Genomic DNA, 25,856 nt, shown 5'->3' on the forward strand with positions numbered 1-25,856 from the left:
AGAGGTGACAGCTGAGGAGGAGGGGCTAGGAGTCATCGGTCCTGCCTTCTCTCCTTCTCGCCTGCCTTCCTCCTTCTTTACTTTCTCCCTCTCCCTCTCTCTCTCTGTCTCTTTCAATCCCTCTCTCTGTCTTTCTTCTTTCCTTGCTTCCAAATTTCTTTCAACTAAACGTATTTACTGAGATGTATAAAGAAAATGATTTAGCTTATGGAGGTCTCTCCAACAGAGACATGCTTGACACTTTTACATATTTACAGGAATGTTTTGAATGTATGGCTTTGTTGCCTGTGGGTCATCTGTGGCGCCTGGCGTTAGAACAGCCAGGCCAGCCCCAGGCCGGCCTGTTCCTTCACTCCCTGCTCATGTGTCGCTGTATGTACACTTGGACGGTGTGGAAGAAACTGAGTTGCTCATTCTAAAAACAACCAAGGTTTTGTAGTCTTGTTAAAGACCTTTCACTGAAAGTCTTTCTTCTGCTTTTTACTTTTTGAGTCTCTTCCTGAAATATTCTGAAATTCCTTCCAATTTTCTCTATCAAACTAGGGTGATAATTTTAATACAAAATAACTTTCTCCAAAAATTTGTAATATTTGTAACATCATGAGATGCTTAGCTTGTGTCTAGCATGTTTCCATGCTAAACCAGAGAACACGAGTTCTCTGTCCATCAGAGTTGGTGTCAGTCTAACTCTGCATCTCGCTGTGTTACCTGGGACATCACACCCAGCCTTCCTGTGCCTTATTTTGCTCACCTGTGAAATAATGGTAATAACAGGTCACCTGTTTACCAATGGTCACCTTGGTAAACTGAATCCCGATGTGATAATGGACTTACACTGTGTCCAACCAGAAAGGCCATTATTCACGCTTTTCTTCCTCCTAACAAAGTTTTCTCCATAATTGATAAAATTGTGTTTCTTGGAGAATTTTAAAATTTATTGAGTAGCTTTAGGTTGTTCTTCCCTATTACTCTTTGCATGAGCTTTTATTCTTTTCTTTTCTTTTTTTTTTTTTACTGATTTCAGACTTTTGTTACCTATGTTACGTATGTTTTCCATCAATACTAAGTAGATATGATGGCTTTACATTTTCTCGGCATTTATGCTTAAGTAAGGTAACCCTTGCAAACATGATCTTTAATATAACAATATCTTTAATTTCCTAAAACCTAGGAAATGTGTCAGATATCTTAGATGAAAAGTAATATATATATAGATAGATAGATAGATAGATGAAAAGATCTTTATATATATGGATAGATGGATAAAAAGAGCTTTATATATATATATATATATATATATATATATAGAAGAATAACACAAAATAAAGCTTTCCTCACATGCTGAGAGAGTGATCCACAATAGCTGTTGGTTTTCTTAGTTTAGGCTTTATAAACCCAACTTAATTGCCTTGATTTATGCAAAAACTACTATCTTTGGCATTCTGAATAAACCTTCAAGTGAATTAAGAAGTATTTTAGGAACAATAGTCAAATTTTCAACCATGCCACAATACCACAGCAAATAACTCTAAGTTATTTTGATTCTCTTCTAAATTATCAATAGTAGCTTATCTGGCACACTGATCAATATTATGCCAGCAACGTGGGTCCTTTGGACAGCCTTGGCCTCTTGTTAAAATAGATTCAGTTGTGAGAATCAGCGTGGTGTTTACCAGAGCAGGTTTCTTGCAAACACCAGTAATTTGCATTGCAGGCACTACACAGTCAAAACATCAGTTTTCAAACTAAGAGATTTCTGGTGAGATGGTATGAGCATCCTCTTAAAAGCCACTTCTGAAGTGTGTTGCATTTTGTTAGGTCTATATTGGCTTCTTCCTTGATAAAGCTGAAAATTAACTGACAATTGCAAACTTATGTTTCTGATTGTAAGGATTATAATAGCAGCTGGACAAGAATCCCTGCCATTGTGTGTGGATATAAGTTGCCATTCTGAGAATTACACCTGCATGCCTCTGTGATGCAGTGCCAGTAATGTCCATATTTCACAAAAAAATTGACTTAGGAGCATTCACTACATGAACAAAGGTCACACAGCTGGCGGGCAGCAGAGGAGAAACCAAACCAAGGCTTGTTGTAATTCACAATGTTCATGTTCCTCCACTCTACCTCCTAGAGAGAGATTGTTGGAAGAAACTGATGTGGTTTTAATCTCTGTTGATAAGCATTATAAAAAATTTTGATACCAGTATTCACCAGTGTTGCCTATTTTTTTCATAGGTGCACATATTCAATTTCTGAATTTTTCTACCGAAGCTAATCATGATTACCTTGAAATTCAAAACGGCCCTTATCACACCAGCCCGATGATCGGGCAGTTCAGCGGCCCCGACCTGCCCAGCGCCCTGCTGAGCACCACTCATGAGACGCTCATCCATTTCTACAGCGACCACTCGCAGAACCGGCCGGGGTTTAAACTCACTTACCAAGGTAAGACTCCTACCACACCTGGGGATGCATCTGACACTTAAATTCTGTGGAAGCATGAACATCCGAGCTGGTTAAAGTCTTGCACAACTGGAGAGTCCAGAGTGGAGCATGGCTTTCTGGTGGGAATGGAGTCTTTGCCAGGCTTCACACAGGTCAGGACCAGATGCCAGGAGCAGGTCAGGCGCTGCTTCACCGGGGTCCCTTCTGTCTTCCTCCAGTGGCCACATCACCACTGGGACCCTCTTATCCCCATTGTCACATAGCCTTGTCACCTGTCACTGTGTCCTCTTGGCTCCATGCAGGTGTTACCCCTTCAGGACTAGAGTACAAGGAGTGTCTTTGATCTTGGGGGGCCTCCACCTGCAGTAGCTCACAGCAGGATTTCAGTTCCCAGCCAGAGACTGAGGTCAGGCCACAGCAGTGAGAGTGCTGAATCCTGGCCACTCGACTACCAAGGACAGCAGCAAAGCCCTGGTTTGTTGGTTTTGTCAAAATAAATGTCCGCAAAGAGACAGACAGTAGTGAAACCTGTAAAGGGTACTAGGAGGAAAAGGAGTATGTGTGGCTAGACACCGGGTGTGCTCAGAGAGGGAGTCACGCCCTCGGGTGGTCTGAATCACTTACACAAGCCTTTCTTCTGGCTTCCTCTGGCCAATCACCTGGCTCTGAGTCTGTGTCTGGAGCATCTCAGGGTCCATCCCTGTGTGCGTGTGCATCTCTTAGCCACGATGGGTTCCAGTGCAGAGGCCTGTGGGTAGGTTGGCATCACCTGCTGTGGGGTGGGGCCCCCTTTCTTTTGACCACTGGGGGGCCTTTTCAGCACCTATGTAGTCAGGAAGGTCTCCTTGATCTCTAGAAGGAGGGACGTGTGGTCTCTCCATCTCCCATTTGGGCAGGGCTCAGCTCCCCTCTGTCTCCACTATGACTGTTGTCTTAAGTGTTCACTGGAGCAAAGTCCAGCATTTGCCCTGCTCCTGTTGTTATTCCATCTGGAAATGTAAAAAGGAGGCTGACTGTAAGATCTAAGCTGGAGTCCATCTATCTCCTGCCTCATGTCCACAAGGGAAGGGGGTCTGACCCTGTCTTTCATGCATTTAAGCTTTCTCTCAGGTCAAAGTAATGACCTTGTATACTATTCAAGCCATGTTCAAGTTATGCCAGAGCGGGGGTGGGGGCGGTGGGGGAAGGAGAAAGATAGAGAGGGAATGAATTTTATGTGTTTTTAAACCATCAAAATGTGAGATCTCTAAAAAAGTTAGAATCTACCATCATCAAAGCTTTCTGACATGTGAAAAAGTTCAAAGTTTTCATTTCATACACAATAATTTAGCTGGCCTTTTCTTCAACGTTGTTAATTCAAATGAAGTAAAAAAAAAATGTCAAAAGTGGAGTCTTTTTTTAACATGGTGATATCACTTGTTTTTTTTTAATTTTATAGACTGCCCTCGAAAATGTTTAATATTTCATTACTAAAAGAGGATGGCATTTTGCGTTGAACTTTCAGACCTTGTTACTTCAGTGGTTACTTAAAGTATAAATTTACATTTCCAGAATTTGAGTGTTTCAAAATAGGAATCCAGGTAGGGGGAAAAAAAGACAGGGTGATACAGCCTAAGGAATGAGACAGGAGACCTTGCCTGGATTTCTCTGTGTCCACCTGTGTCTGTCATTCCTTCTCACCTGGACCCCGCTGTGCCTCAGCAAGGGTGTCAAGTCCCGCTGGAAGGCTGGTGTGTGTGCCCAGGTACACAGAGAACAGTGGAGAGACAGTTTCCCAGGCCAGCACAGAGGTCTGCCTACACCCCTGCTCTTCCCCCTTTTGGAGACAAGAGAATGATCCCTTTCTTGCAGGCAACCCCTCCAATGCACTAGACTCTAGAATGTTTCTTTCTACTCTTTCCAGGGCATTTAAGGTAGGAATTGGGAAATGGCAATCCACTCCAGCACTCTTGCCTGGAAAATCCCATGGACGGAGGAGCCTGATAGGCTACAGTCCATGGGGTCGCAAAGAGTTGGACACGACTGAGCAACTTCACTTTCAGTTCACTTTTCACTTTAATGGCTTAGATGGTGAATAATTTGCCTGAAATGCAGGAGACAGGGCCTCGATCCCTGGCTCAGGAAGATCCCCTGGAGGAGGGCATGGCAACCCACTTCAGTAATCTTGCCTGGAGAATCCCATGGACAGAGAAGCCTGGCAGCTACAGTCTGTGGGATCCCAAAGAGTCAGATATGACTGAGTAACTAACACTTTCACTTTTCTCCAAGTGGGAATTATCTTCCCTTCATTGCTTTTCCAGTGGCTGTTTCTCTTTCTCCTTAATACACTCAAGTTCCTCTCTTTCTCACACACACACCCCTGCTTATGTTTAATTTTAATGACCCCTTCAGCTCCCACTTTCTCAGAAGCACTGTGGAGGAATCATCTTCAGTTCTTCCAGAGTCTCCTCCTCTTCTCGTTTCTCCTGCCCACCCACATATACCGTCAACACCCCTGTAGTTACACAGTCATCCAAGTCTGCAGGTTTTTGTGTCATCTGAGGTTCTCCAGTGGGTGATGAGACCCGCCCGTGACAGCTCAGCAGGAGAAGAACTAGCACAAGTTTATGAGTACACACTTTTCACGGGCTCACAGATGCCTGCGAGAACCCAGACAAGAGTCACTCACAGGAGTGGCTAGAACTTGGGGGTTTAGGTAGCTTCTGAAGCTAAAACAAGGGGGAAAGGGGTTCAGGATTCCAAGAGAGGAAGCAATGGGAAGAAGACCAGGAAATCTGTGGTTCATGAGGGTCGTTGAGTGAAGTTTGTTGTGTTGATTTATCTTTCAAAACATTTATAGGAGTATAGTTGTTTTACAATGTTAATTTCTTCTGTATAGCAAAGTGCAACAGCTACATGTATACATAAACCCCTCTGTTTTGGATTTCCCTCCCGTTCAGGTCACCACAGAGCACTGAACAGGGTTCCCTGTGCTGTGCAGGAGGTTCTCATCAGTGATCTGTTTTATACATGGCATCAGTACTGTGATGATTAACCCCACTCCTTTTCTCTGAGAAGAGTTTAGGGAGCATCCTCTTGGCACAAGAGTGGAGACTTCTCTGCATATGTACATTCTATTTGTCAAAATAATTTCCTTCTCAAAAGAAGACCCTGTGCCCCGCTTTTAGAGCTTTCCCCTGCATCTGCTGGTTCTCAAATACACCCCATGTTGTACTGCACAAACACAGATATAGCTCTCTCAGAATCTCCCACAAGGATTGCAAAGGCCTGATGGAGTCAACACCATCTCCTGTCTAGCAGATGAGGGATCTCTATGCACTGACACTGAACAGAAATTCGGAGACAGAGTTACAGAGGAGAAAAAAAGAGTGGCTTTATTTCCTTGTCAGGCAAAAAGGAAACACTGTAGGCTAGAACCTCAATAACTGTGCCCTCACCTCCCTGGGGAATAGGGAGAAGTTATATAGTCAGGACTTCGGGTTGGGAGTAGGTGATAAGGATCAAGGCAGTAATAGCCTTACATTCTTCTTTCTACTGCAAAGTTTCAAAATTGTCACAACACACTGGGTTTGGTGGACTCCAAGGGCAGGGTTGCTGGTAAGATGAGGGCATGTGCAGGGTCTCAGGTGGGTCTAATCTCCCTTATGGCAGAAAGTGAAGAGGAACTAAAGAGCCTCTGGATGAAAGTGAAAGAGAAGAGTGAAAAAGCTGACTTAAAACTCAACATTCACAAAACTAAGATCATGGCATCTGGTTCCATCACTTCATGGCAAATAATGGGAAAACAATGGAAACTGTGACCGACTTTATTTTCTTGGGCTCCAAAATCACTGCAGATGATGACTGCAGCCAAGAAATGAAAAGAGCTTTCTCCTTGGAAGAAAAGCTATGATTATCCTAGACAGCGTATTAAAGGCAGATACATTACTTTGCCAACGAAGGTCCATCTACTCAAAGCTATGGTTTTTCCAGTAGTCATGTACGGATGTGGATTTGGACTCTAAAGAAAGCTGAGTGCCAAAGAACCGATGCTTTCGAACTATGGTGTTTGAGAAGACTCTTGAGAGTTCCTCGGACTGCAAGGAGATCATACCAGTCAGTCTTAAAGGAAATCAGTCCTGAATATTCATTGGAAGGACTGATGCTGAAGCTGAAACTCCAATACTTTAGCCACCTGATGTGAAGAACTGACTCACTGGAAAAGACTCTGATGCTAGGAAAGATTGAAGGCAGGAGGAGAAGGAGATGACAGAGGATGAAATTGTTGGATGGCATCACCAACTAGATGTACATGAGTCTGAGCAACCTCTAGGAGTTGGTGATGAACAGGGAAGCCTTGGTGCTGCAGTCCGTGGGGTCGCAAAGTGTTGGACTGAACTAAACTGAATCTCCATGAGTTTCTCTGGTCCCTATAATCTTGCCTCAGGAGGTGGCTTCATGGCTGTTCCTCCTTTGATTAGCAACTGTTTCAGTCTGCCCTTTGGAACTCAGGGACACCATGGAAGCTGAAGAAATGGGGGACAAAAGCGCTTCAATGTCTGGGAGCCCATAGGACCCCACTCAGTCTCAGTTAGAGAAGTCCTGGGGGTGCCATCTGACCTGGGCCTTGCAGTTAACACAGGTTTACTGAGAACTAAATGGCTCCTGTACATGTGACTCTACTTGAGTCAATGTGCTGGTGCTAAGTCACTTCAGTCGTGTCTGATTCTTTGCGACCCTCTGGACTATAGCCCGCCAGGCTCCTCTGTCCACAGGATTCTCCAGGCAAGAATACTGGAGTTGATTGCCATGTCCTCCTGCAGGGGATCTTTCCAACCCAGAGACTGAACCCATGTCTCTTATGTCTCCTTCACTAACAGGTGTGTTCTTTACCACTAGTGCCACCTCAGAAACAGAGTCAAAAAGGAACATGTGAAATGTGCAAAACACCCCAGACAAGACACTGAGAAACCAGAGAAGAAAGTGAACTCAAAGAGGTAGCAGCAGAGAAGATGCAAAGCCATATGCTCCTAGAAAGTGGGGAAAATTCATGTGCTGAACTCAGATTTTGCCCTTCCCACCGATGTTTGTGGAGGGGAAGAAACACATTTCCCCTATTTTTCTGGATTCTTTTCTGAGATCACCCCCCTGTAAAAACATGAGAGGTGAGCAGGGAAGCACGGCGTGGTTGTCAGGCAGATTGAGCTTGTTCTTTTCTTCTCCACTGATAAGTTTCTGGAGATTTAGCCACCTTTCTCTTCCTGGAGCAGAGAAAGGACACCCTTACTTACCAAGGGAGATTTCCCTCATAGATGTAAATGTCTCCTATAAATGACTAGCTTCTACTCTGTTTCCAAAGATACCCCCATGTCTGCACCTCCTTAAGGATAACAAACTCGCGATAATCCTCACACCAAAGAGGAATATTTTGGGGCAGCAAATTCTTCTCCCTTTCATTTGTTTACATGTAGGTTCATCTTTCTTTAAATTAAAAAAAAAAAGCCATTGTGGGGTCACAGTGTCAGCAGTGTTCTTCTCTGGGTTTCTTCCTCTTATCTTCCATCCATCAAAGCTAGCTGTGGTGACTTAAAATCCAGTCTGTGGGCCTCCCCTGGCAGTCCAGGGGTTAACAGTCAGCGATTCCACTGCAAGGGGCACAGGGTCCATCCCTGGTCGGTGAACTATGATGCAGCATGCTGCACGGCATAACCAAACAAGACTTTAAAAAATTAAATAAAACAAAATCGCATTTGTAAATTTACAGATCCAGCTTTCACATGATTAGGTGATCATCAAGAAAATAAAAGAAACAACACTCAAATCTGAAATTGTGCTAGCGTTGCTGTCATCTTTCTGAATCACAGATCTTAACAGGTTGTAGTGCCGCCCATCTCTGGACCACTCAGGCCTGGCCAAGCAAACTGGAGTGAGGGTGCTGGCATCCTGATCTATGGCTGCTGCGTTGGAGCTTCTAGGAGAAAGGACAGTTTGGGGCTGGGTCCCTGAGGAGAGGCACAGGTTTGCAGAGGTGTTGAGACTGGAGACTGAATTTATCCACACTTGCATCTGGCTTCATGCAGGATAAGAATCTATCCTTCCAAAGGGTGTTTATATAATAAACATAAATGTTCCTTAAGGTGTTTATTCCAAATTTAGGTTTTAAAATGAATACAGGCTAAAGGCTGGAGACTTTCTAGGAGCTGGAATGGGGGTCATAGCCCTTCCGAGTTAGCCCAAAGCCTGTAAACCATCTCTTGGCTCCCAGACAGAGTGCACAGCCTGGAGCCACTAGAGCTCGATTACTGTCCTCTGAGGGCTCCCTGATGGTCACTTCAGAGGATCAGTCCCCAGGCCCATGAGAAACACATACCTACACTGTGAAACTGACAAGAGGCTCTTAAAAAGACTTATATGCATCTCCAAGGGACAGAGGAAAAATGTATAGTGACAAGTTTTCTAAAATTAACGCTGTAAGAAAAGGGAGGTCAAGAACAGAGTCTGAACAAAGCCTGGGCAGAGTCTCATGGTCATAACTGTCAATCACCCCGAGAAGTCCCAGGTGACTTCTGCCAGCACTGAGTACATCAAGGCCAACCAGTATGTGATGCTTGTAGCCTTTTTCTCCTTGTTGCCTTGTGGTCCGAGGATGGCTGTTGTACCTCTGACACCAGGTCTACATGCATATGAGAAAATGGGGCTAGGGGACAGCTTCTTAATACTGTATTTAAATTTTTAACTTTTCTTTTTTTATTGACTTTGCAAGACTCAAATACAGATTCCCATGCTATTATTGTTTGCTGTGTACTTTTGAAATTAGATTTTATCCTACGTATGTGCTAAGTTGCTTCATAGAAAAAACTAGAGAGTTCCAGAAAAACATCTACTCCTGCTTTATTGACTACGCCAAAGCCTTTGACTATGTGGATTAAAACAAACTGTGAAAAATTCTTAAAGAGATGGGAATAACAGACCACCTTACCTGCCTCCTGAGAAATCTGTATGCAGGTCAAGAAGCAATAGTTAGAACCAGACATGGAACAAAGAACTGGTTCCATATTGGGAAAGGAGTACATCAAAGCTGTATATTGTCACCCTGCTTATTTAAATTATATGCAGAATACATCATGCAAAATGCTGGACTGAGTGAAGTGCAAGCTGGAATCAAGATTGCTGGGAGAAATATCAATAACTTCAGATATGCAGATGACACCACCCATATGGCAGAAAGTGAAGAGGAACCAAAGAGCCTCTTGATGAAAGTGAAAGAGGAGAGTGAAAAAGCTGGCTTAAAACTCAACGTTCAAAAAACTAAGATCATGGCATCCGGTCCCATCACTTCATGGCAAATAGATGAAGAAACAATGGCAACAGTGACAAACTTTACTTTGGGGGGCTTCAAAATCACTGCAGATTGCGACTTCAGCCATGCAATTAAAAGACTCTTACTCCTTGGAAGAAAAGTTAGGACCAACCAAGAGAGAACATTAAAAAGCAGAGACATTACTTTGCCTACAAAGGTCCGTCTAGTCAAAGCTATGGTTTTTCCAGTGGTCATGTATGGATGTGAGAGTAAAGAAAGCTGAGTGCCAAAGAATTGATGCTTTTGAACTGTGGTGTTGGTGAGAACTCTTGAGAATCCCTTGGAGAGCAAGGAGATCAAACCAATCAATCCTAAAGGAAACCAGTCCTGAATATTCATTGGAAGGACTGATGCTGAAACTGAAGCTTCAATACTTTGGCCACCTGATCCAAAGAGCTGACTCCTTGGAAAAGACCCTGATGCTGGAAAGGATTGAGGGCAGGAGGAAAAGGGGACAATAGAGGAGAGATGGTTGGATAGCATCACCAACTTGTTGGACATGAGTTTGAGCAAGCTCTGGGAGTTGGTGATGGACAAGGAAGCCTGGCATGCTGCAGTCCATGGGTCTCAAATAGTTGGACATGACTGAGCAACTGAACTGATACTGAAGTCGCTTCAGTCCTATCTGACTCTTTGTGACTCTATGGACTGGGGTCTGCCAGGCTCCTCTATCTATGGGATTCTCCAGGCAAGAATAGCAGAGTGGGTTTCCATGCCCTCCTCAGATTTTATCTTATGTAACTTTAAACCTCCATTGTTCAAACAAATTTTTTTTTTCTATTGATATTTTTCAGATAGGGTTACTAAGGCTGTGTCTATATAGCTCCAAAAGCTATCAATTAGTTCGCTCCAAAAAGAGTACTGAAAGAAAGAAAGAGAGAGAGAGAGGAAAGAAGGAAAGAAGAACATGATACCACAAAAAGTCTGTGTAGGGACTTCAAGAACCAGCTTATGGTTGCTGGGAGGAAGGGATAGTTAAGAAGGAGGGGGTGGACAGGTATACATTGTTATATCTGAAAATAGATAACCAACAAAGTCTTACTATATAGCACAGGGAATTCTGTTCAATGTTATGTGCCAGTCTGTATGAGAGGGAAGTTTGGGGGAGAGTGGATGCATGCATATGTGTGTCTGAGACAGTTTGCTGTCCACCTGAAACTATCACAAATTGTTTGTTAATTAGCTATACCTCAATACAAAATAAAAAATTTAAAAAAATTCTGTATAGGAATAATCTAGACCAGAAATCATAAAACTACTGAGTTTCATTAGGAAAATATGAATATTTTTAAGTTGTCAATATTTAGCATTAGATTTTACATAATTGGTAAAAGACCCATTTTCCTGTTGTGACGTCAGAATCAGGGTGGTTTGCCGGTATCAGCAGGGGCTGTCCCCTGAAGTGTCAGAGTGATGGCCCTTCCAAGGTGCCAAGGCAGCGACTTCAAAAGTCTCCTTTAGCAGCCTGCCAGCTTTGAACTTGTGTCTCCTTGGCCTGTAGGCATCAGAATCTGTGAGTTCTCGTCCAGGCTAAACACCTAGTTCGTTGAGCGAATGTTTTATTTACTTGACACCTGACTCTAAATTTCAGTATCCACATTTAAAAAAAAAAATTCTAAGCAATGTATTTTTAATGTAGGCAATTAATTGATATAGTTGAAAAACATAAAAATAAATTAAGTAAAAAAGAATGAGAACATGAATATGAGGTGTTTGGATTTCTTGTGGAGTATCTTAGCCGACAGGGGTGACACTTAATTAGATAGTTTGTCATTTTATAAAATTTATAAGCTGGCCAAATGACACAACTCTGATGTGTGTGTCACAGCAAAATTCCTAGGTTGCACTTGAGATTTATAAGTTAAGCTTATGATTAATAACTCATAAGAAGATGCATAAATCATGCAGATAATTCTTGTCATTCTCAGTGGTGTCTGTGAATACCCCTTATTACTAAGCCTTCTCATTTATTTATGACCATATAAAGGTCAAAAATGTTACCAGTAGTACATGTAGCTGTCTTGAAGTTAAATGACTTATACAGAACTTGAGAAGTGAAAGATGAATTGTGTTAAATAAAATTGAGTTCAGGTACCCTACTTCTAAGTCAAAAACTGGGAGATGGCTGATAGGATGAAGATATTTATCAACTGATTAGGTATCAGTCAGAAAATATAATAGGTATTAGAAAGATGACTACATGCTTCCGCCTGCTGCCACATCCAGTGCCTATAATTTAAACACTTGATGCAAATACCACTTAAGACTGACAGACGTGAACGATGATTATTTTCTCAGATCCAAAGAAAGGATTCTCCTGAAAAAGAGAAATTCTGAGTGTTGTCTTCTTCTTGTAGTATAGGTATGAGCTTATTGGTACTGACATTGTTTTTCATGGTATTTGCAAAATGTTGCCATATTAAGACTTTTGTTGTCATTGTTCTGTCCCTAAGTTTTGTCCAACTCTGCATCCCTATGGACTGTAGCCTGCCAGGCTCCTCTGACCATGGGATTTTCCAGGCAAGAATACTAGAGTGAGTTGCCATTTCCTTCTCCAGGGGATCCTCCTGGACCAAGGATTGAACCCGTGTTTCCTGCATTGGCAGGCGGATTCTTTACCACTGAGTCACCTGGGATACCCATTAAGATTCTTAGGACTTTCTTTTCCTTTTCTTTTTTGAGACTTGACATTTGAAGTTGAATACTTGTCTTCCCTCCTTTCTTTTCTCCTCCTCCATCTTTCTTTCTCTCTCTTTCTTTATGTCTCTTTCATTATAAAGCATAATTATTAGATGCCCAAAAGCTTAAAGATAATTTTAAGTTCTTTAGCCATAAGTGGTAAAAACGTCTTTTTTCCTTTTGCTATATGTGCTCAACACCTTTAAAAAAAATCACTTTAATAGGATGTGTTAAATCTGCTTATTCATGCCTACAATCACAAAACCATTGCCATTTTAGTGAAATGAATCTGTGAGAAAATAAGCTATAGTTTGTGGCTACCAGTTTTTCCCCTTTAGGAGGAAAAGCAATTAAACTGCCTTTATGTGCCGTGAACAACTGAAGAATTCATTCACACTGACTGTATGAGCGTGCTCACTGTGATTCCTTATAGACATGGCTGTGATTTAAACATGAAATTGATGTGCCTTTAAAGCTGCTGCTCTTCTGTGAGCATGCTCTTCTGAGCTGTTGGGGAGCAAGGACAGTGAGCTTCCTCTGTCCTTTTTCCACCATCCACATGTCTGAACCAAGCTCTCAACATGAGGCTGTTTATAAAGAAGGCTATTTCACCTAAAAATGCTTAAAGCAGTGGGCAGTACACTACTGCATCAATCCTCATCTTCTGCAGGGTACCCTTTTTCAAGATGGAAAAGTGGTTCATGGACTAAACTCTTAGAGACCAGGGTCAAAATCTTAAAAGGTGTCCCATTTCCTCCCTGAAGGTCATGTGGATCTGCTTTTCCTTTTATGGCTTTGCTGAAAGTAAAGTAGTAATCTCAGCCACTTTGTCCCTTAGCGGAGCAGTTCCTCTGGACCAAAGGCTCACCTGGACAGGTATGTCAGTGGCTGTGCGAAGCCAGAGATTTCTTTGGGTCAGAACAAACATTTCTTCACAATGTAAAAGCTGTTGTGTAAAATGACGGCTGGGCCCTCAGTGCTTGGTTGGTGGAAGCATGAGACACAATTGGAGTTGCCACTGTGAGCAAGCAGTTTGGTGACCTGTCCTCCAGGGGAGCCTGTGGGAAGCCTGAAAGGTATGGGGTTGGCTGCAGCCTTCACAGTGATGTAGGTGGACATCACCAGTAGGTTTGGCGATCAAGCAATTCACATGAGCAATAGAGAACATTTAGGTGGCCAATCTGTCTTAAAAATGAGAGCTAGGAATGTGCCCTCATTATAGAGGTCAATGATATGTCATCCTAGTCATGACAACAGCCCCCTCTGGAAGCTGGTGATCTTGTGTGCCTGTGCACTTGAGAAATTCCATGGACTGCAGCACGAGTCTAGTCACTTCTGGACCAGATCAGTCTTCTCATTGAGAGGAAGCTGAGGACGTGAAAGGGGTTTCGAGGTCATATTCATTGTGGACCTTGATGCTAACTGCAGTCTCTCCTCCCTGTAACAAGGCTCTGTCTTAGTATTTCACACTAATTCCTGGTATTAGAACTGGCTTCTCCCTCCTGAGTCTACCTCTATCAGAGAAGAGGCTTGAGTGCTATGTCTTGAGCAATGAAACATATTTTATCATACAAACCAGACATTTCTTATAGTTAAGACTTAGCCTTACTCAGTTAATGCATACCAACCATGTTCACTGCATTTGTCATCGTTGTTAATTCTTGTAGATCAGATAGGCATAATTGTTCCCCTTTCATAAATGAAGGAAAGAGCCTACCAGAATGGAAGTGGTTTGGTCCACAACCCGGGTCCATCAGATGGGAGACACAGGTCCAACTCAGTCCCAGGGCTCCCTTGCAACACATTCCAAGGCCTCTGCTATTTTGCAGAACTACCTCAAGACTCTTGTCTGTACTCGGAAACCTGTTTTTCTGTTGGTTGATGATTCTCTCTCTACTTCAACTTTTCAATTATATATCACACAACAAATCTTTTAGAAATACTGAATAACACCTCACAAAAAATCTTTCAGTTCAGTTCAGTTCAGTCACTCAGTCATGTCCGACTCTGAAACCCCATGAATTGCAGCATGCCAGGCCTCCCTGTCCATCACCAACTCCCGGAGTTCACTCAAACCCAAAAAGTCTTTGGGAGTTGTCAAATATGGAAGTGTCTGAAAAATATGTGAAATGTATGAAGGACTTGATGGCCTTCAGTTGAAACAGAACTTGTCTGAAAATGGTGATTTTTTTTTTAATTTAGTCATAAGTTTTAATTAAATTTTTGAGTTACAGTTTTCAAATTGCTTTACGCTATTATGCCTAAATGCTTCCTGTTTATAATTTGATATCTTATCTTCTTATTTGTTCTAGTAGTCTGGAGGTTTTCAAGGATTTTCTATGTATAAAACCAACTATACTTCAGTTATGATGCATTTTAACATAAATTCCTACAATTTGCTATAGTTTTTTTTTTTTTTTGCCATCTATGCTCATTAGTGAAACAGGTTTATAATTTTCTTTTTCTCTACATTCCTTGTCTAGTTTAGCTATTACATTAAACCAGATTAATAAAATCACTTGACTAGTTTCCCCCTCTTCTTCTATTACTGTTTCTTAAAGGTTTGCTAACAGTCACCTGTCAGAGAAGGCAATGGCACCCCACTCCAGTACTCTTGCCAGGAAAATCTCATGGATGGAGAAGCCTAGTGGGCTGCAGTCCATGGGGTCGCTAAGAGTCAGACACGACTGAGCGAATTCACTTTCACTTTTCCCTTTGTTGCATTGGAGAAGGAAATGGCAACCCACTCCAGTGTTCTTGCCTGGAGAATCCCAGGGATGGGGGAGCCTGGCAGGCTGCCATCTATGGGGCTGCACAGAGTCAGACATGACTGAAGTGACTTAGCAGCAGCAAACAGTCACCTGTATCTAAGCCTGGCATCTGTGAGGGAACGGGGAGGTAGTGAATTTCAATTCAAGTCTTTAATGGCTATTACTTTATTTGGGTTTTATATTTCTATTCTATTTCAATTTACATTGTTTTTAACTCTCTTTTATGAAAATTAGCCATTTCATCTAAGTTCTCAAATATATTGGCATAAGGTCGCTAATAATCATATAATGTCTATGTTACTATTACTCTATGTTACTGTTACATTTTTTCCCCTTTAATGCTCATGTTTCTTCTCCTTTTATCTCTTTTTTTTTAATTTTATTTTATTTTTAAACTTTACAATATTGTATTTGTTTTGCCAAATATCGAAATGAATCCGCCACAGGTATACCTGTGTTCCCCATCCTGAACCCTCCTCCCTCCTCCCTCCCCATACCCTCCCTCTGGGTCGTCCCAGTGCACCAGCCCCGAGCATCCAGGATCGTGCATCGAACCTGGACTGGCAACTTGTTTCATACATGATATTATACATGTTTCAATGCCATTCTCCCAAATCTCCCCACCCTCTCCCTCTCCCACAGAGTCCATAAGACTGATCTATACATCAGTGTCTCTTTTGCCGTCTCGTACACAGGGTTATTGTTACCATCTTTCTAAATTCCATATATATGTGTTAGTATACTGTATTGGTGTTTTTCTTTCTGGCTTACTTCACTCTGTATAATAGGTTCCAGTTTCATCCATCTCATTAGAACTGATTCAAATGTATTCTTTTTAATGGCTGAGTAATACTCCATTGTGTATATGTACTACAGCTTTCTTATCCATTCATCTGCTGATGGGCATCTAGGTTGCTTCCATGTCCTGGCTATTATAAACAGTGCTGTGATGAAAATGGTGATTTTTACTTCTCTTTATGCTAGAAGTCACTTCCTTATCAAACTCCAGTGAAGTGGTCTTTCTTTTTCTCTCTTAGTTGATGTTTTTTTTTTTCCTCAAATTAAAACGTTTTATGTTATAAAAATGAGTTATGGCAGTTAATGATTTCATCATGAGTGATGTGCAGATCAACAAAGTAGTGCTTAGATAAGGATTCTGAGCCCTGGTTAAGCTGTTCTTCACCCCCAAGCCCAGAGGTGCAGGTGCATGGAGGTATCAGAGGTGTTCAGAGGTGCGTGGATGTGGACAGTGCAGGTAACACGTAGTCTCCTGCATGTACTAAACACATGCAATGGGAATCTTTCCAAAATGTATTTTTAGCACACTAGCAAATAATTTTATTACTTCTTTGTATTTACTTAAAAATAGTCCTGTCAATCAATATTTATGACCATGAGTCAAACTTTGGGACATTTAAAAAAAATAGAGAACGTATATGTGACTTGTGACCTGTCAATTAAGAATTTTGAAATATTGTTAGTGATATTTGAATAGTGAAGGACTCCATTAAATAAGAGATTTAGAAAAAGACTTGAAAATAGTGTTGCTAATATGTATAGTTAGTGAAATATTCACAACTAAAAACAATTAATTGGGATTGTAAAATCTTAAGGAAACACTGAAATGAGCTGTGGGTTTTGTGTTTGTTTTTTCTTTTCACCTGGAAGATATGATTTGTGAGATGAAGAATGGGTCTGGTTTTTAAAACCATGTCTGTGTCCACTTGAGAAGCGTGTCCTAATTCCTCTTCTGTGGCCTGGCCCAATTCTTTGCAAGATTCTCCCTCGTGAGAGAGCTATAGACTGTGAACACAATGGGCACGCTGGGATGATGACCCCCAGGCTCCTCTCCTTGAACCCCCACCTCGTCTCGGAGACCCAGCTTCCTATGTCCTTGGCCCCTGCTGCTCCCTCTACTGAAAGGGCTTCCTTTCTCGGTTATTACCTGGCTGTATCTTCACTCAGATCTCAAGTTCAGGGCTACTTGTTCAAGGAGGCAGGTTTGGATCACCCTCACTTAAACCTCCATCCTGGTTTCCCCCCCAAGCTTTATTTTAGTCCTTGCATGTTTCTTTAACAACAGTTTACTCAACTTGGTTATTTTATGTAATTACCAACATGTTGATTTATTTGTGTCTGTTTCCCTAAATAGAATGTAAGCTTTGTGAAAGCAGGGTCCATTTCTGTCTAGTTTCGACTTATAACGTAGCGGACACTCAATACAGGGCTTCCCTGGTGATGCAGTGGCAAAGAATCTGCCTGCCAATGCAGTGGACGTGGGAGACACATCATCCTGGGTCGGGAAGAAGGAAATGGCAACCCACTCCAGTATTCTTGCCTGGAAAATTTCTTGAACATAAGAGTGTGGCGAGCTGCAGTCCATGGGGTTGCAAAAGACTCAGACTCAACTTAGCTACTAAACAAGAAGACACTCAATACATTATTTTTATTTTACTCAGTATATGAGTAGGTAATAAAAACTATAGTCCTGCCTACCTGGGCTGGTATTCTCTCTCTCTCTCTTTTAATACCCTTTAATCCCCATACAGGAAAGCTATGTTGGTACCATTAAAAAAAGAAAGAAAAAAAAATATCTTTCTTCTAATCAAGGGTAACCTAGAGTTTTTTGACTTAATATCATGGGGCTGCTAAAGGCAGCTTAAACTTCCATTTTCAATCCCTTTCACAGACGTTAGATGATCAGTTCAGTTCAGTTCAGTCGCTCAGTCATGTCCGACTCTTTGCGACCCCATGAATTGCAGCATGCCAGGCCTCCCTGTCCATCACCATCTCCAGGAGTTCACTCAGACTCACGTCCATCGAGTCGGTGATGCCATCCAGCCATCTCATCCTCTGTCGTCCCCTTCTCCTCCTGCCCTCAATCCCTCCCAGCATCAGAGTCTTTTCCAATGAGTCAACTCTTCGCATGAGGTGGCCAAAGTACTGGAGTTTCAGCTTTAGCATCATTCCTTCCAATTCCTTCCAAAGGACTTATCTCCTTTAGAATGGACTGGTTGGATCTCCTTGTAGTCCAAGGGACTCTCAAGCATCTTCTCCAACACCACAGTTCAAAAGCATCAATTCTTTGGTGCTCAGCTTTCTTCACAGTCCAACTCTCACATCTATACATGACACTGGAAAAACCATAGCCTTGACTAGAGTAGAAACAGGCTAATTTCATACATCCCTAAACAGAACTTGAATGTCTTTCTTAAATTATACCACAAACCACATAATGTGTAGGGAAATGCATCATGGGACTTGTTATTAGCATGTGTGATGAACATGTGGAAAGTGTGTGTGAATCTTTGTTAAATGCTGTTTCACATGATGCCTCATCTGGAATCTCTGTTACCTGTTACCTCCTTTATAATGTACCATGATAACTGACTGTTGTATGGATACCCCCAGAGCCCCACTAGAGCATAAACATAATCTCCCAGGGAGGACAGAGTGATGTTAAACAAGGTTTTACTTTATTTTTGTCCCATGAAAACTGGAAATCCATTTTTTATGGTTTTTACTTTTTAAGTTTAATTATTAGCAGCCATATTTGATGTATTTTTTATAGGACTCATTTCACCAACAGAGCTCACTGTATTTTGAGTAAAACAAGAATGAAAACAAGCTGCTGACCCCAGTGGAAAAGAATATAATAAAGAAGGAAACTGGTTGATAGTTAGAACACACCATGGAGTTCTCTGTTCCTTTTCTGAGCACTTGTCTGTAAGGTAATGTTAGAGTCAAACAGCAGTATCTCAAGGAGGGAAACCACGCATTCGACAGAGCGCAGGAGACGTGGTGATAGAGCACAAGGAACAAATACAGTAAACTAGACTTTATAGTAAGGCTGTACTGGGGTGTTCCCTGGCTGTCCAGAGGTTATGGCTCTGTGCTTTCACTGCTAGAGCCCAGGGGTTCACTCCCTGGCTGGGGGACTGAGACCCACAAGCCATATGGTGTAGCTAAAACAGGGGAAGCATTAATAAATAAATAAACAAATAAAGATTGCACTGGTAGTAATGGCTAAGTATGACACTACACTATTTTTTAAGGAAAAAAACTAAGAAAGTGGAATGAATTTATTTTATTTGCACTGAACATTAATTGAACTAAACAAAACAATAGCATGTTTTCTAGTTAGAAGCACTTGGATAGGAGAGCTGGGGTAATTTTCTTTTAAATTAAAATTGTTAGGTCTGTGTTCACCTGACATCCCTTACAAGCACTTTTTGTTTGTCTGAACTTGTTTTGATTAATTCTTCTCATATGTTTTCTTCCCAAGGTATGCCTTGTCAAATTTATTTTTAGTATGTACCATATAACTTCTAAAGTGCACAATATGTCTTCACTAAATGCAAATTCTTATGATTATACTACTAAAAACAAGTACTATTTTATATTGTTGTTGTTCAGGTGCTAAGTCATGTCTAACTCCTTGTGACTCTGTGGACTGCAGCGTACCAGGTTTCCCTGTCCTTTACTATCTCCCAGAGTTGGCTCAAACTCATGTCGGTGATGCCCTCGAACTATCTCATCCTTTATCATCCTCTTCTCCTGCCCTCAACCTGTCCCAGCTCTAGGGTCTTTTCCAATGAATCAGCTCTTCACATCAGGTGGTCGAAGTATAGAAGCTTCAGTATCAGTCCTTCCAATGAATATTCGGGTTGATTTCCTTTAGGATGGACTGGTTTGTTTTCCTTGCAGTCCAAGGGGCTCTCAAGCGTTTTCTCCAACATCACAACTTGAAAATATCAATTATTTGGTGCTCAGCCTCCTTTATGGTCCAACTTTCACATCCATACATGACTACTGGAAAAACCATGGTTTTGACTAGATGGACCTTTGTTGGCAAAGTCATGTCTTTGCTTTTTAATACGCTGTTTTGGGGTTTGTCTTAGCTTCCTTAGCTTCCTTCCCAGGAGCAAGCATCTTTTAATTTCTTGGCTTAATTCACCATCAGCAGTGATTTTGGAGACTGAGAATATAAAATTTATCACAGTTCTACTTTTTCCCCTTCTATTTACCATGAAGTGATGTGACTGGATGATAATGGGTATCTTAGTAAAGATTTCATAAAATTTATATCTAAAAAGTTCATGCTAAGAAGCTGTATGTCATCCTATTCCTCCTCTAAATTCCAGACTAATGCACTTCTTATTTATGAGCTTGTTTCTGTCTGTTTCAGCCTATGAATTACAGAACTGCCCTGACCCACCACCTTTCCAGAATGGGTATATGGTCAACTCTGACTACAGTGTGGGACAATCAATATCTTTCGAGTGCTATCCTGGGTACATTTTAATTGGCCACCCAGTGCTCACCTGTCAGCACGGGATCAACAGAAACTGGAACTACCCTTTTCCAAGATGTGACGGTGGGTTAATCACTTTTCTTAAGCAGTTTCATTTTCCACATGTATAATGGTGCATGAAATATTAAATGAATGCATTCCAGAATTCATTAATTTGTTCAACCAATTTTTATTGGGACTCTATTAAACTCATTCTATTTAGTATTTCAAGAATATATCATATGTCAGTCAGTTAAAAAAAATGGAAAGGCCTTGCCTTCAAGGAGATTATAAGGTTAGCAAAATAATAAACACGAATATTTATTATGCAAAATCAGGCACGAGGAGTGCTTTGATGACTGAAGGTACAAAAGACGGTGATTGCTGGGGAAGTGATTGAGAGTATTATCTTCATGGTTAGAGCAGTGTTTGGCTTTAAAGTGGTTCCGTCAAATTTTGGATTAGAGGGGTATTGAGTGCATATCTTACCCTAGATACTTTTTTATTGTTTAACTTTACAATAATAACACTGATTTGGTATCTCAGAAAACTGACGTCATTTTTGTAGTTAGATTTGAATGGCACGTACTAGTTTGCTACTCAGAGACCATCCCAGAGAGAAGAAGCAGTGTTAGCAAAGACATCCTAGAGGAGCAGTCTTGGGGGGAAATGAAGTAGTGTCCTAGGATGGTGCTTGAGGATCAGGGTTTCTTAGAAATGTTGGAATCGGGTGATGGGAATGACATCAAGGAGGATCTAGATTCAGTGAATATCCTTGTCTGAGCAGAAGTCACTTCTTCAAAGCTTCTATTTGGTTATCTAATTTTTACTATGACTTTGAAATTTCTACAACTTTAAATTAAATATATCGAGTACTTTATTTTTGAAGAATTCATCTGAAATAGAAAAGTTTGCTGTAAACCTAATATTCTAACATTATAAATACAGTATTTCTGAACGAAAATATAATGAAATTACCAACTCTGTGGACCTTTGAAATGCTAAATACTTATATCCCAGGGGCAAAAAAAGGAAAGGTATCCAGCTGTGTTTGAATTTCTACTGTAGAAGTTAAAAAAAAAAGCATATAGGTAGACTTTTTAGATGATATTTTTCACCTGTACGTTTCCATTCTTTATCATTATGTAAACAACTATAAAAGAAAAACATTTGCTGTGTTTTTTAAATAGTAATTTTAATCAACTACAGATTTAATAACTTAAAACAGCATTTAAAAATCATTTTATAAAACTAACAATAGCAGTGGGATATCTGATATTTTTTATTAAAACACTTTAAAAACTACTCACCATTTTACAAATTCATGTTTTTATGTAAAAATTGCTTTGAATTGTTAGGACTGAAATCCCTTTTTACTTGTAGTTGTTTCCTGAGTTCTTTGAATTCAGATGTAAGTAGGAGACTCCTTGGCTTGATATAAAAAATAGAATTAAGTATTTAATTATATTCCATTGCTTTTTCAAGCTCAACTTTCCAACATGGAAATAACTGCCCATTTAGAATTATTTTGTCAGTGTAATGATAATAAAATATATCTTTTTGGATGATATATGATGCAGAATATTAATCAGAGTTGGCAAAACCATGAAGCTAAAATCCTGCAGACACCCAAGACTGCCCAGGACTCCTGGTGCCACATGAAAGCCCCAGGACCACAGCCACCCTGAGGGTGGATAACTCACTGGTAGGCTCACAAAACCCAGTAAGCCATCTACTCACAATTGTGATTTATAACAGAAAAGACAAAAGTCACCCAAGGGAGACAGATGCTTGCTCCTTGGAAGAAAAGTTATGACAAACATAGACAGCATATTAAAAAGCAGAGACATCACTTTGCCCACGAAGATTCATCTAGTTAAAGCTATGGTTTTTCCAGTAGTCATGAATGGATGTGAGAGTTGGACCACAAAGAAGGCTGAGTGCTGAGGAATTGATGCTTTCAAATTGTGGTGCTGGAGAAGACTCATGAGAGTCCCTTGGACAGCAAGTACATCGAACTAGTCAGTCCTAAAGGAAATCAACCCTGAATATTCATTGAAAGGACCAATGTTGAAGCTGAAGCTCCAATTCTTTGGCCACCTAATGCCAAGAACTGACTCACTCGAAAAGACCCTGATGCTGGAAAAGATCAAAGGCAGGCAGAAAAGGGGACGACAGAAGATGAGATGGTTGGATAGCATCACCAACTCGATAGACATGAGTTTGAGCAAGCTCTGGGAGTTGGTGAAGGACAGGGAAGCCTAGCATGCTGCAGTCCATGGGATGGAAAGAGTTGGACAGTTTTGGGTGACTGAACAACAACAGCAATATTAGATTAAATTCTAAAAAAATAAAAGTAACCAGGGAATATTCTTTTAAGACCAAAGGCCCTCAAGTTGGTGATTAAATGGACTTTCTTTCCCTCTTCCTCTTCCTGAGGTGGGGTTGGGGCTGAACCTCCAATCTGAGGCTGGTTCCCCTTGCAACTAGCCCCAAGGCCTCAGATTTCCTAATTTCCTTATTAACATAAACTCAGATGTGGTTGAAAGGGTCTTGTTTTGAATAACAAAAGACGATTTTAACTTTTTTTATCACTTTGTAAATTCTAAGGGTTTTATGAGCTCTGGGCCAAAAACAGGGAGGAAGATCAAAAGTATATTTCTTATTATTTTTGGGGAAGTGTGTAAGTTCCTCAGTTCTGTCTTGTCATAACAAAAAATTGAAGCGACGGACCAGTGTTACAGCCTTGGATGGGCCAGCATTACAGCTCTTGGACAGAGCAGCATTACAGCTCCATGTTACAGCTCCGTTTTATTTAGAAAGTAGAGGAAAATACATCATCGAGGTGTGAGGTCATGATGACCCAAAAGATGCAAAGAGAAGAGAGAAAGACCCCAGGCCCTTTGGCTCCTCTTTTTATGCTTTTTTCTCCACCCCACCCCTCCGGGCCTGCCCTATGTAAATTGGGCTAGCCAGAAGTGCTGTTTGATCTACCTCAAGTCCTCACTCCATTCCTTGGACCTTCCTTTGTTCTATTTTTGCGGGTTTTTCCCTTCCTTGTCTTTTAGCCCCTGCCATTCTGGACTCCTTTTTCCTATTCTAACTACCTAACATGATAAATGCCACTACTGCAGTACTTATTCATGTGTGTGAAGGGATTGCCTTTGTTGGCTCTCTGGTCCTGGAGTGGAAAAGGGATGCCATCTGTGTGGCCCCTAGCTGTGAAGTGCAGTGTGTGATGCTCTCATGTTCTGTGGTCTCTCTTCTGGCTCCTTGGTTGCCTGCGCCTCCTGCTGGGCCAGGCTCCTGGGCAGACAGGTGAGAAGCTGGGAAGTACTTATGGTTGCAGGTGGTGCAGGGACCCTTCTGTGCCCAGAATCTCCACCTTGCTGGGCTTGCTGGCTGTTCTCCACTGGAGGGGCCTCTTTGACCCTCACCCTCAGGGAGAGGATGGGGGTGGGTGCATTTCCTGCTGAGCTGGATCGCAGGTCCCTGTTGCTGCAGAGATCCCTGAGATGCCACTGGGATGTGGAAATCAAAATGCAGCTTTGGTGCCATGAAGTTGAGGGGAAAGCATCTGGGAGAAGGTGCTGGATCAAGGGAAAGGGAGGGGCAGCTTTACTCATTATGTCTTTTTATGGTCCTTCATCTTCCCCTGTAGAATATAGGATTTTGCCTTGAGAAAATGTTCTAAGTGCATCGAGAGTATTATCACACAAGTCAAACTTCATACTTATTTAGCTTTTAACATCTTCCTTCATCACTCTGCTAAATACAGCAAACTCTGCAAGGCAGGGATGGGGTCAGCATGGTTCTCTGCTCTAGCCCCAGCTCAGCCAAGCTGCCTGGCACATAATAGACTCTCAATAAACATTCATTGAACATGGGAGTAAAAGGATTTTTTATTTGAATATCATAGATATATCATGGCAAATATACTAAGTGACCAAAGAATATCAGAATGTATTTTATGAAAAAAATAACCATATCATTTAGCCTTTTAAGAGGTGGACACCATGTTTTTTGTTTGTTCTGTTTTTTCCCCCTCCCCATGGGAAGGGTACTACTCCATGTAAAGTGGCTATACTTTAATAAGTTGCAAATTAAAAAGTAAAAATGCTGAAGGGAAATTTAGAGTTATAAATCAATACATAATGAATAATTTCAAATCACACATGAGGTATGTCAACCTGCTTCAACACATGCTTTAAGTGTCTTCTCTTCATTGTCTCACTCATTTCCAATCCCTCAATTATTTGGTGTCTGTCGTTTATTGAGATCGGAGCCAGGCAATGGGATTGATGAGAGGAGGTTTGATGGGGCTGTGGATATGGTCCCGGACTTCTAGTTGCTGACAGTCAAATGGTAAAGAATGGCTGGCCATGAACTGTAGCCCAGGGACAAGTATCCAAACCACAGCCACCAGGAAAGGCTGTCAGGAGGTGGTGACATTTGAGTTGAGTTTTGAGGAAGGGACCAGTTCACCTGCCAGCAAAATAGGAAAAAAACACAAGAGCTATTTATGCAGGTGAACGAGGACATGATGTTTGCAGCTAAGAAGAAGTATGGCACCTCCAGGGGTCACCAGGTAACTACTTGCTGTGACTCCAGCATGGCTTCTGGCCCCATTTTTATAGATTATAGGTATCTGTATATTATATTTTGTTAGCTTACAGGTCAAGGTGTATCTGTCTCCAAAGCCCACTTACAATTATGCTATAAAACTTGTAAAATGTTTTCCACACAGCCTTAAAATAAATTTACCCAATATTCGGACCAAGTCAATCTACTTGACACTGGTACATTTTCTGTCTACTTTGAAATCAGTGTGCATCTGTATGCTTACTTTGGCTTAATGATATTCCATCAGTCATAATTTTAAATTGTTTTTAACCTTTAAAAAAATGTACCTTGGTTTATTCATTCCACATAAATTTTATACCTTTTATGGCAAATATTTGAAAGCCTCATAGGATTCATGTTAGTAACAGATACTCTTATAGAATCTACTGGATTTTAATTTAATTAAAATGTATACTTGTCTATGACTTTGATGTATTTATACCATGATGTGAGTTAAAGAATATAGTTTGGATTATCTGCTCATGTATGATCATTTCATTTTTCCAAAAATAAAATAATTTCTATGACAAGAGTGATGATCACTTTATTAAGTAAAATAAAAATGGACTCTGGGTATTGTTGAGATTTTTCACATCATTGGTAGTGGATGAGATGTGGAAGTGTTACTATAAATTTTCACTCACATAATTTATCTCCTTTCTCTAGGTATAGATCTCGGGAGAATTTATAAGGTCTTTGTTTC

At 41.1% G+C, this 25,856-nt stretch overlaps 1 protein-coding gene across 1 annotated transcript in view; it reads left to right on the forward strand.

Annotated features, from left to right (window-relative positions):
- The window catches only part of CSMD1 (CUB and Sushi multiple domains 1), a 1,688,220-nt gene that overhangs the window by 1,505,787 nt on the left and 156,577 nt on the right, over positions 1–25,856 (forward strand). The window contains exons 40-41 of the mRNA XM_070364228.1: positions 2,239–2,448; positions 20,426–20,614. Of these exons, the coding sequence (XP_070220329.1) occupies positions 2,239–2,448; positions 20,426–20,614 (399 nt within the window). The remainder of the gene's footprint in view (positions 1–2,238; positions 2,449–20,425; positions 20,615–25,856) is intronic.

This window comes from Bos mutus, chromosome 27, assembly GCF_027580195.1.
Source record: "Bos mutus isolate GX-2022 chromosome 27, NWIPB_WYAK_1.1, whole genome shotgun sequence".
NCBI classification, from domain to species: domain Eukaryota; kingdom Metazoa; phylum Chordata; class Mammalia; order Artiodactyla; family Bovidae; genus Bos; species Bos mutus.